Genomic DNA, 12,745 nt, shown 5'->3' with positions numbered 1-12,745 from the left:
ACACACTAAAGGCCAATGTATATTTCTGCGTTTAAATGGACAATAAAATGAACGACTGAATGATTGGTCCGCGCGGCCGTGGCTTGGTAGCGTCGCATTTCCCCCTACTCACTTGCTGGGGTCTCTTTCTCCATAGTCTGTATCCACGATGTTCCACTTCCGGGATTCCGGGGGGGGGGGGGGGGAGACACTTTGTTTCTCCCACTATGCCTCTAGAGTCGGCTCTCGCTCCGACGATAATCACCATCACTCTCTTACTCGCTCTACCACACACTACACACACACACACACACACACACACACACCGGCCCTGCTATTCTCTCTTATTCCTGCAGAACCAAAAATCACGCTAAAACACCAGATCAAATGTGTAAACCGTGTTAGAATTTATCTCAAAGGTCCTGTAAAGACTGATAACAGTTGAACCAAGTCTGACACTATAGAGCTGAGCCTTAGAAGCTGATTCTGAAATGTCCACCAAACAGAGAAAAAAACATTTTAATTTGTGTTCTTTAGGTTTCTAATACTTATAATAGTTTCTCTTTCTGTATCTCTTTTTCCGTGTACATTTCCCTCTTTGTCAGGAGTCCTTGTCATCCCAGCTGGCTGAGAAGGAGCAGGTCATGGAGAGGTGGAGGAAGGAGAGAGACACTCTGGTAGCAGCTTTGGAGGTCCAGCTACAGAAGCTTCTCTCGAGCCAAGCAGAGAAAGACAAACTCATCCTGCAGCTTCGCCAAAGTAACTTACAGCCGCCACAAGAGGTCAGTATAACATAAAGATGATAACAGAAACAGGGACCACAACACTGAAGATGTAAACTGTAAGAACTGGCTGCTTTTTTACACCAAACAGACTGACAAGGTGAATTTGCATCTTAAAATGTTCGATCTGCTTCAGTTAAAGTGGAGATGGAGATGGCAGAAGAGGAAGGAGGAATACTGTCACACTCTTGTGTATAAGGTCTTGAGGCTTTTATTGGATTATTTAACCTTAAATAACAAAAAAAAAACAACAAGAAACAAAAAAGTAGCTGCTAGACATCCTAGTAGTATGTTTCACCTCTGTATATACTCCAATCAATGATGTCAGAGAAGTTCATTCCCATCATCCATCAAGGCAAAACACCTGCTGTGAAATCATTGATCTGGATTTATCCAGAGGTGAAACTTAACTGAAAGTTTGAACAGTATCAACTGTTTGGGATTTCTGTTGATTTTAGGGATGTACCGAATCCAGATTTTTTGGGTTTGGCCGAATACCGAATCCACTGGTTAAGATTCTGCCGAATCCGAATCCTCCTCCCATCCTCAGTCCATTAACACAGTAAACACATTAATGAAGTAAACAAATGGTTAACACACGTTTTTAGCTGTGACTGTCCTTCCTTTGCCGTACCTGAAGTTGCTGCATTCTGGCTGCTGTCTGTAGATTCCTTCATGCACAACTCGTATTCTTTCGGATGTTTCATACCAAATGTGTTAACAGCGGTGATGTTGTGTATAGTTTAGGGTCCTCGCCACCACCAGACAAATCAGCATTGCAAATTGAACATGTAGCTGGACTTGAATGGCCTTCTTTTGACTGAAAGTACTGCCAAACTACACTTTCCACCTATGTAAACGTCGACTAGCGTAGTGCAAGCGTAGGGTTCGGTTCGCTGGAAAAAAAATTCTAAGGTTCAGCAGAAACCGAACCATGTCAAAAAGCCCAATATTCAGCTGAATCTGAAGCTGAATCCTGGATTTGGTGCATCCCTGGTTGATTTACCCTTTAGATAGGAGATATTAGGAGAGCAGACGAGCCACCAACTTTACTGAAACCCTACAGAATGGAGGGAGCGATTTTCAGCATTTTAACCCAGTTTGTAACAGAATTTAACTGATTAGTAACTGACTAAGATAAATATGAATTACTTGCGGCTTCTCTCGCTACTTACTGCAGAGGAGTGTACTTGGTGGCAGAGATTCTTCCAGTTTTGTCACACTTCTGCGGGCTTTGGGCCACTAGTTTGACTCGTTTTTTCTTTCCTTCTCTGGTAAATCACAGGAGGTTCGGTAAGTGAATCAGCATTGTTAACATGGCGCCGTATCTCTGTTCCACATGTTACATTTCAGTAATTTTGCCCTTTGCACTCTCACATTTTGTCCTCACTGAGCTTTTGTTTGGTTTTTCAAAATAACATAATTTCTTTCAATGTGACCATGCAGCCTGCCCAGGATAACTATAGAACACAGTGTGAAGAGCAGGCTGTAATGATTCTCCAAATCAAATTGACGCTCGGCTCAATGTCTGGCAGAGCTGTATTGATTAAAAAATTTGGGAGCGAATTGCAGCTAATTTAATGCAGGTGTCTCTTTGTATCTGAAAAAACACAAATAATATGAAGGAAACTCGATCCGTGTGACAGAGCAGTGAAATATCCAAGCTGCTAATCATACAAGAATTATTGAAAGCAATGGGAGGTGGGGGGCAAGCAAGCATTTAAAAAGGCTATTTTTTAAGTCTGATGCATTCACTCGACACTCACATTCGGCTACATTTACCAGCTAACTTCACTGAGAACAATGAGGATAATACAGCATCACCAATCTAGTTTAACCAAATATTTTCTGTCTAGCTCAGCTTAAAACACCGGATCTGTAGATTTGTAACTCAATATTATCCCAGCATCACATGTTCAAGGTTAGAAGGAATCGTGCAATGAAAGCATCCACTGTTGCCCATGTCCACATCGGAGGAGGATTAACGTTAGTGCTTAGACACGCTTGGAAACCTTTTGAAGATTGATAGCAACTACAGCGGAGTTGTCGGTTTGTTCATACATTTAAAAGATTTTTCTTGTTTCGGTTCCGTTCATTTTATCCATACGTCGATCCATGCAAACACTATATTCTGCCCCAGGATAACACTGCTGTCTGTCAAAACTAATGCATGTCAGGTTTTCAGGGTGCGATGAGGGCTAGGGACCAGAGTCATGGTGCATTGGGAACAGTTCCATCACTTGATTCACATACAGCACAATCTTTCCAGAGTTTTCCACTGAGTGTTGTCTTGTACATCTGCCCGCGGACGTTGGTCATGCCTGTATACCTTAGGTTTCCATGGTTCAGTGCTCGTCAAAATGTTCACTAGCTTTATTTTCTTATTTCTCCCTGAATGTGAGATGTACATCTTCCATTTAAATGGCAACCTCAGCTTTGTGTAGGAAAGCAATATTTGATTTCAATGTGTTGTTTGTATATCCAATATGCATTGGAAAGTGTAAAGGACTAACTAGTGTCTTTTCCTTTAAGGCCACGCTATTGCGTTAATGGTTCCACGCTCTGGATAACTTTTTTTTAGTGGAAAGCATAACTCTGCAGGGGCAGGAAATATCCTCAGTGTCCGTGAACTTCCTGTTACAGAGTGGTGATGGGGGTGTCGGTGTGACAGAGCTGCAGGCCGCTCTGTCTGAAAGAGAGGCGGAGATCCTACAACTGAAGGAAGAGCTCAAGGCCACAACAGCCGAACAGGGGCGCACAGTCACACAGGTGAAGCTTGACCCAAAATGTCTTTTTACTATCCTTTAACCACCACTGTTATAAAGGTGGCTGTTTAAAGATGTTCTGACTTCATCCTTGAACAGCAACAGTGATCATTTATGTCTCTTAAACATGTTCTCATGGTGGATCAATAATATTGCAATTTGAAAGGAGTTTGCATGCCCTTACATTAATTTTTTTTTTTCAAACACTGCTGAGTCTTTATTTAGGAAGCTTCTCAAACCACTACTGCATCATAGTGAATTCATCCCATGTCCATCCAAACAGTCACTGTGTTCTAAACAACTTCAAAGAGAGCCATATAGTGAAAATGATTGTATTTATAGTTTTACATGAAAAAGTTGCGTGTTGCATCTGCAATCCCCTATGGAGGCTGTGGAAGCTTTCACCTTTCTACTTTATTCATTCATACTGGAGATTGTCCTTAGGTGAATTTCTTGTTTTAAACATCCTAACAGCAAGGTCCAACAAGTTGGTCGTCTTTCACTGCATGTTGACATTGTTAGTGTTAAACTGTTTTTGACACACTGTCTGCCGGATTTAACAGCATCTGTATGTGAGAAACCCTCGGCCCAGAACGTAGGAGGCACTTTTATTATCTGTATAGCTTTATCAATCTGAAATGACCCGTAGAGGCTGTGGTTGCACTTAGCAGTTATTGTAGGAGCCATTTCATTGGCAACCAGCGTGTGATGCTGGGGGTGGAAAAAGTTTATTTAAATGTGGCTTAATTTATTCAGCTGTGTTGCGCACAGCAAGGTCACAGTTTTTCGACCGTGGTTAGGTGTATGGTGAAAACGTGGTTTAGTGTATGATAACGTGGTAAGACTAAAAAAAGAACTATTATCTTGTTGGTTTTTGTTTTTTATTTAAAAGAAACAGATCGTCATATCCAACTAAGTTTGAGCTCTTGGACAACAAGTTATTGATTGGCAATTGTTTGTTTAAAAACACGCATCTACACCGATGCCACGCCAACAGTAGCCTGACAAGCCAGAACCACATCAGATGTTGGGTCTGGGAACTCACCATTGGCAGGGCTCAATCCGAGGGGCGGGATAAACGGTTGTCTTTCAAATTCCCTCTGCACGCAATAGGATAGCGCTACAACCAACCAGAGCAACGCAAGTTGATAGATTAAACTTTTGCCGTATCCTGTTGGCAAAACTCTTCTTTTTTTAAGAATGACTTCAGCGCCGTTCTTTGTTCTTTTCTCAAAGAAAAGCTGAACTCCAAATCTTCCAGAGTTGCGGCCAAAGCAGATTCCAAAGACCGCTGTTCGCCAGCAGCAGCAGCCATCTTCTTTGTTTTCAAGTAGCAGGGAATTCACACGGAACCATCGCAACTCTGCCGTCATTATGTTAAGCCCGTGATGTGATTGGCCTGACTAGAGTTTGGTTTTTCTAGCTTGCAAGCCAATGGAGAGTTGCTAGACGACCCTGGCTGCAAATTACATTTGCTGCCGCTAGGGTGCGTCTAGATTTCTAGGCTACGCCAACAGTTATTGTAGGACAAAAGTAATAATGCATTGAATGTGTTGACATATTTTGGATGTTATACTTACTTACAATTTCTTGTTCTGCCTATGACAGACTAAAGGCAACGTGAGCCCTGCAACATTGGTTGGGAATCCCCAGAGTGAAACCGTTAACAGGAAGTCAGGAGGAAGGAGGGATACCAGAGCGTCGGTCAGCAGTCAGGTAACCTCAATGAGATGACATGAATTAGAAAAGTTGGGGCTGTAATATACTTCATGAATCAAGTCCAAAACTTTGCAGACATGTTGAACACATGACGTTGGATTAGAAGTTTACATTTTTTCCCAAAATTTTTCACAAATATATTTTTCAATTAACTAATAATTAATTAAACTTGATGCAAGTCTAAAATTACAGCAACACAAAATTGCGATTGGATTGGTGTCATTCCATGAGTGCTTAAAATGACTTTACAGAACTGGCTGCACATTATCTCAGTCTAAAACTCACATGGTAGAAGATATTCCAAGAACATATAACAAAAATGAATAATGGAGCCAGTTAATGTCATCATAATACTCCATGAAAGTTGAATCCTTTGCAAGAAAATATGATTTGTATGTATGTATATTGCGCCAGTTGATAATGCGATGGTGATTTAAAAAAAAAAAAAAAAAAAAATCCATGCCATCTCGCTCAGCTACCTGTGTGGATCCTTTGTGGCAGCTGACCTCGATACCTTGTAGTAACAGACACACCAGCCTGGATCACATCTCACTTGAGTGACCAGGAAATGACCTTCATGTCAATCATGTGTGTTCCCCACAGAGCTCGGCTGGCTATCCTTCAGTGCTCGAATCCTCTGAGATTTCCACAGAGAACGGCAGGACGAGCCGCTTCCCCCGTCCGGAGCTGGAGATCTCCTTCAGCCCTCTGCAGCCGAACCGCATGGCTCTGCGGCGCCAGGGAGAGGAGAACGCCGTCACCGTCAAAATCACCCGCTCAGCACGCAAAAGGAAGAGCGGAGAGATGGAGAAGGTAAGATCCAGTCAAACAAAAGCAGGTCGTCCACACGCTCATCAGGCGTTGAAACATTTTTCATTTCCAAAGAAAGAGATACCTGAAAATTATAAATTAGCAAATTCATCAGTGCGGTGCTTTAAGTATTGCATCGATTGAACAGTGTCGTGTCTTTTGCCCCTTTGTGGATACATTTACTACTATCATCATTTAAAACATCCCACTCTACTGTATAAACCTGCATTTATACACCTTGTTCCCTCTACATTTCCTAAATATAAATCATCACTAGATAACTTAAAAAATAACTGTGCAACATGAGCCTCATAGATTGACTTTTTTTATTTTCAGAGATGAGAATTCAATAATTATTATTAATTAAACCCTTCTTCTGAGAACAACAGTTGTATGCAATAACATGAGTGCTATGCAATTGTCAGAATCTCAACAAATGCAATTTATATACTGTGTAGGCAATATGTGACTAGTACAAAAAAAAACAGACCAAAGAGACTCCATGGAAACAAGACCAGACTGTGAGACAGACTGTGCAGAAAAGTGAACTGGGTAAAGGTTGTTTTCAGGACACCGCCTCACTGGAATTTGATTAAATGCAGCGGAGGAGCTGCACTTATGTTAATTTGTTTTGTTCTGACTAATGCAAGGGGAGTAGGCTAACTCCTCTGTCACAGTTGGCTCCCTGCATTTGTTTACAAGACACCATAAAATAGTATAATTCAGATCTAGAACCCCAATGCATGTAATTTTCACAACCGCCACACAATTTGTAAATGATTATTTTCTCTACTAAGTTATAATTTTGCGGTATACGTTTTATCAAAGACAAATGTCCAGTAATCGTCCATCTAGCATTAGGTAGCTAAATTAAACACACCACAATTTAGCAGCCTTTTCAGTGTTTACCAGAATATTTCAGTTTTGTTGATTCATTTCATTAAGAATTGACACAGCAAATAATCATAGATAGAAGAGAAAATGCGACTTCTGCCAAATCATAACCTGACCATAAACTGATGCGCCAGATGGTTTAACACAGAACCATCTGAGAAGCCTTCATTGGAAACAGTTTGGAAAAGGCCAGGCGCTTTCAAGAAATACCTAACAGCCACTTGGTTCAACCCTTTGTCTATCACGTCTGCCATTGTTATTTTGAACCAACAGTCGCTGCCGTCTCACACACACACCTAATCCACACCCATAACTGACAGGTGCTCCTCACTGGATGCTGACCAGTCGGGCAAGCTACTCCAGACACAAATGCATCACTTCAAGCCTGGCGAGTTGCATTTGCGTCTGATATGTGATCCCGCGATTGCTGCATAATCTCGTGATATCGCAAGATTTCAGCTGCGATGCCAGGGAAGCCATCTGAACACAACTTCATTCTGATTAATTGTGCAACTAAAGATCTTTGACATAAAAAACAAGAAATGATATATGATAGTCCTTCATTTGTCCTTTGTCCTTAATCCCTGTAGGTATAAAGCATACAGTATAGATTGTAAAAACACTCACATGCATGTACTGTACCATCCACATATGGGTGAGAAAAGCAATCTCATTAATCATAAATACCACTTACAAGGAAAAAAAACAGTAACTTTAGTGGTAGCATACAGTCTCCCCAGAGAACATATTAAAGAAGCATCCCACTCGAAGAAACATGGGGTCGGGTACAGTTCACTTGTCACATCACGTTGTCACTGTGTGCAAAGGTTAGCGCTGGTTGCAGCTGGTACGACTTCTCTGTTTAGAGGAGAAATCAGAATCACTCGTGTTTTTTCTTTTCTCCCTTTGGCAAACATCTTGAAAACCTACATGTCTGCATTTGGAAAAAATGCCAAAATAACAATTGTGTTGACAGATGTGAAGTACAAGATTGTACAAAGGCAACGGAGGTTTTACACCATAATTTCTGCTCATTATTTCTTCTCATTGACTTTATTATTTTGAGTGTTAAATTTCCAAATATGAAAAATGAGGTCTCTCTGAACAAATCAAGTCAGTCAATGTTTTCCTACTGCTCTATCGTGGATATTTACTCCACTCAATGGTTCCATGTATAGCTACATAATAAGGCCCAATCATATTATGTATCCTCATTATTGTAATTTCACAGTGTTGGCTGCTTTTAAAACATGTAAATTGTCCTCGTTTCACCATAATCCCAAGAGGCAGTGTGCTTTGGAGGTGCTGAGTTTTAATCCAAACACACCTATTGCAGCATGGGGCAATTATATTATTATAATTATGGGGGAGTGGTGACCTAAAGGTTAAAGAAGCTAGCTTGGGACCGGAAGGTCGCTGGTTCAATCCCCAGACCGGCAGGATAAAATCTGGGTGGGGAAAGTGAAAGAGCAGTGCTTGTCCCTCCCTCATTACCACCACTGAGGTGCCCTTGAGCAAGACCCTTAACCTCCAACCGCTCCAGTGGAGCTGCTCAGTGGCCAGCAGATCAGACTGTGGTTGTACTGGACAGCTTCCAGGTATGAATGTGCAACTGTGTGAATGTGACAGGTTGTCTTGCAAATGAGAAATTGTTCTCAATCGACTTACCTGCATAAAATAAAGGTTAAAAAAAATGCCGGTAATTCATGCTTGCACGTGCTCCGTTATAAGATTACTACTGATAAAGTTACTTTAATAGCAACTGCAAAACAAACCATCAAAGCCAATTTTATGCATGGCAAACCAGAATGACGAAATGATAACCTCAAGATATTATCAAAAGGACAACAAAAACGTTGTTTTGTTTGATCGTCACAGTTGAGATGAACTTTGAGTGGCGCAGCTTTTAAGAGGTGACATGATAAAAGTTGCAATGTTCAGGCAGCTGCTATTCATTTCATGTACTCTGTCACTGCAACACAATACGGTAGCGACTACTTTATTATTGGCCAACAAAACATACTGTTGTATTCATTTTTGTCAGTTGAATAGTTTTATCAACTTCCAGCTGATTCACATTGTGATGATATGTATTGTATTAATCAACACCGCAGTGTTTCCCACATAGAGTAATTTGTGGCGGTGCACCGCTCTATCAACACCTGCCGCCGCACATTGCATTTTGTTATTAATTTTTTTTTTAAACGCTATTTAAAACATGCAGCTTGTTCGTTCAGCTGCATTTCCTTTCCCTGCTCTCCTCCGTCTCTGTCACTTGCGTCTCGCTCACACACACACACACACACACACACACACACACACACACACACACAGCCCCTCCGCCCGTGCACTGTCTGTCTCCATGACAGGAGAAACAGGAGAAGACTGCTGGCGAAATTCACAAAAGGTTGGTATCTCATCAACACCTTTACACAATCACACATTAAAAAGTGCTATGAAAATATTTTATATTGTGAATACAATGTTGTCAGTGTGTTAATGTTGGAGTCCTGACCCATCTCTTAGCAAACAAGCGATTGCACCTGCTTTAGAAAGTTAACTAGTCGCAAGATTGCGGTAAAATGCAGTTGGGTTGTCGAGGTCAAAACACTATGTAGCAGCTGTGAATCAAATAAACTTATTATAAATAATGTTATGTCATTTTTTTTACTCTTAAACTGAAAAATGCACGTGTTGAGGATGAGGACCAGCCTGAACCAGAGGTATCAGTCTGAAACAGAGCTGAATAGTCCGACCAGTGTAATTAGTTATGTTTATTAATTTGTTTACAATATTTTCAGGCTTCAACCAGTGAAAGACAGGGTCAGGTATCGAAGAAAGAGTAGGAGAGGAGGACGACATCCACCGGGAAAAAAAATGCTGAAAGTGTAGCTAGCTAGCTAGCCGCGATCTGTACACATAGGATTGAAGGGACACTAGCAGCTAACGAAACCCCTCACATTCACAAAAATGCATTTAATTGAAATCGGACACAAGCGTTTGCTTTGTAAGACCTTAGGGTAGCTGTTATATAAGTGGCGTGACAAAATTCAAACTGTAAATATACTATAGTTATGCCGGCCAGCTCCGCGGCACCCCAAGCCCCAGTAGTCCAGTAACCTAGAAACGGTGACTTTGCCCTAGGTATGGAGCGAAGCGGGCTGCCGCTGTCTCGTCAGACTGTGTGGAGCTCATGAAGTCCGACACGTCTTACCAAAACCATCAATTTTCGTAAAACTGCCCATATTTGAGCTTTATATAGTTGATTTCTCGCATAAAAAAAGTCTCAGAAGTGAATTTAGTAACGAAACATTGCAGTGTCTGAAATATGAGACCTGCTGTCTCGTCTCTAATGTATATGTATGTGGTTTGCTCAACCAATCATTATGTAGCTCATCTAAATATTCATGAGCATACCATATTTGGAAGAAAAGCTCTCGTTCCATATAGGACCAAAACACAGGGATGCGTAAGGGCCCATAAAATAGCAACCGGGACATTTTCAGCCAAATCAATGTTACATACCCTATTAGGAGACCTTAAGGAACAGTGTGAAATACCCTATATAATCATTCTATCACCCCTTTAAGGGTGGCAAGTCGTATCTAAGGTCCTTCCTATTTCATCCTACCTCGGCGGAGGCTGCACGTCGGACGGTTCACACCTCGCCGTCCATTAATACCTGACACCTCGTCAGGCATTAACCCTTACATAACCCCCAGTGATACAAGACTATCTCCAGTTTTCAAGCATTTTTCACGTACAGGATGTTTATGTCAAGTACACACACTTTTAACTCTTGCTGTGTAACTGTATTAAGCCCCCATATTTTTTTGGGTTGATCGTTGTTAAAGTGCCATCCCATCTTGGTGCAGGTTGGCAGATATAAGTCAGTTTCACGTCATTCGCAAGGACTTATTGGCAGTGTTTTCACACCTTTGGTGACAACAGCAAGCGCTCTGGCATAAAGTGTTGTCACCAAGGGCAAGGGTATGAATGCTATGCAAATCAGAATACATGTAGGCTTTTTCCATGTTGGAAAAAAAAACTGACAAAGCTGAGTCTACTCAAATTTGGTTTTCAGAGATTTAGCGGACAAACAAAAAAGACCATTGGTAGAAAAAAGATGCTTATACATGTCATAACATTGTATGGCAAAATCTGGCAAACATTTAACATAGCACACCCTAATTCTATTTTTCCATAGGTAAAAAAGTAGGTAATCTTCCTAAACAAGATTTTTTACTTAGCAGAGGATTATTTCATCTACCTTCAGGAATTGCTTTCAGTGCTGCCCTGTAGAGCAGCTGATTATCTGATGGCTTCAGCACTTAAAGCAGCCATATTATGCTCATTTTCAGGTTCATAATTGTATTTTAAGGTTGTACCAGAATAGGTTTACATGGTTTAATTTTCAAAAAACACCATCTTTTTGTTGTACTGCAGTGCTCTCTCTCACTGCTGCAGATCCTCTTTTCAGCTGGTCTCTGTTTTAGCTACAGAGTGAGACCTCTTTTCTTCTTCTTCTTCTGTACTATCTTTGATTTCACTTGCACATGCTCAGTAGCTCAGATGTAGATCATGTCAGCTAGCTAGCTCCATAGACAGTAAAAGAAAGGCTGTTTCTACAACTTCGGTCAGTTACAAGGCAGGATTAGCTGGGAGACTTCTAAATGAGGGCGCACATGGAAGTAGTTCTTTTGTAGATTATGGTGAACTTGTGTGTGTTGTAGCAGTGCTTTGCTATTGAAAACGAAGTAGCATGCTAGCGTTAGCATTAGCGTTAGCATGCTAACGCTACGAGCTAATGGTTGCGGTTAGCCTGCTCATTTCGGCTTGTGACGTCACAAGCCGTGCTGATTTTGAACAGCTCACCCAGAGACTGAAGACAGGACACATTCAGAAACTGTATCTCACTCTAAACAGCATGGGTGGATTTTTTTCAAAGTTTGTATGTGTGTGGAAGCACCAGAGACACAACATAACACCCCAAATCCCAGAAAAAGTGATTTTTTCATAATATGGGCACTTTAAAAGGTGTCGGTATGCTATATTTCGGTAAAATAAACTACTAAAACTGGTGTGCACAATAAAATGATTGAATAATGAAAGATGGGCATTTTAATTGCAGCGGTCCGCTGATGTTGCCTTGGGTTTTTTTTTTTGGTTTTTTTTAATACCTTAAAGTATCTGAAATTGTAAGTACTGACTAAATATTTTTGAGGCTGTTTTCCCAGATGCATCTTGGCACTGCATCTTCACTCCACGGAAAGTGAACCTTGCTGAATAAAAGATGAAAATCACTTTGAGATGGCATCAAGAGGAAAGCTATTTAGAAACTGAATGAGTCAACTTTGCGATGCAGCCACTTAAAACATTTTTCACACTTAAGTGTTTTTGATTAACATTTTGAAAAGTAGAGGTCAAAAGAAGTTTTCACATAACTAAACAATACTCGAACCAAGACGACACCAGTTTCAAATACTTTTATTTGATACCTTTAAGGAATATAAAATGTTTTTGTATTAAACCCCTTTTTCTTTTACCAAAAGAAAACAAACTTCTCAAGTCTTAAATATTTAAGAGTAGTGCTGTCAGTTAAACGCGTTATTAACGGCGTTAAAGCAATCAAAGCGTCAATTTTTTTATCGCGAGATTAACGTTCTTTTTGGCCTAGCAAACTTTGTAGTTTTTTTCACATGCTGTTGCAACAATTAGTAACGTTAGAAAAACTACAACGACACACCGGATCTAGCTTGACCGGAAACTAAACAATAAGCACACCGCACACACTTT

At 40.7% G+C, this 12,745-nt stretch overlaps 1 protein-coding gene across 5 annotated transcripts in view; it reads left to right on the top strand.

Annotated features, from left to right (window-relative positions):
• The window catches only part of LOC116061698 (kinesin-like protein KIF20B), a 56,636-nt gene that overhangs the window by 23,085 nt on the left and 20,806 nt on the right, over positions 1 to 12,745 (top strand). For 4 of the 5 annotated variants that reach the window (XM_035992282.1, XM_035992280.1, XM_035992279.1 and 1 more), the window contains 4 exons: positions 585 to 761; positions 3,405 to 3,530; positions 5,135 to 5,242; positions 5,849 to 6,058. In XM_035992282.1, the coding sequence (XP_035848175.1) occupies positions 585 to 761; positions 3,405 to 3,530; positions 5,135 to 5,242; positions 5,849 to 6,058 (621 nt within the window). Of the gene's footprint in view, positions 1 to 584; positions 762 to 3,404; positions 3,531 to 5,130; positions 5,243 to 5,848; positions 6,059 to 12,745 lie in introns of all 5 variants that reach the window. The other variant, XM_031316009.2, reaches the window with a different exon arrangement.

The sequence above is a fragment of the Sander lucioperca genome, chromosome 15 (assembly GCF_008315115.2).
Source record: "Sander lucioperca isolate FBNREF2018 chromosome 15, SLUC_FBN_1.2, whole genome shotgun sequence".
NCBI classification, from domain to species: Eukaryota; Metazoa; Chordata; class Actinopteri; order Perciformes; family Percidae; genus Sander; species Sander lucioperca.
Note: the sequence above shows the minus strand (reverse complement) of the source record. Positions and strands in the feature narration are given on the sequence as shown.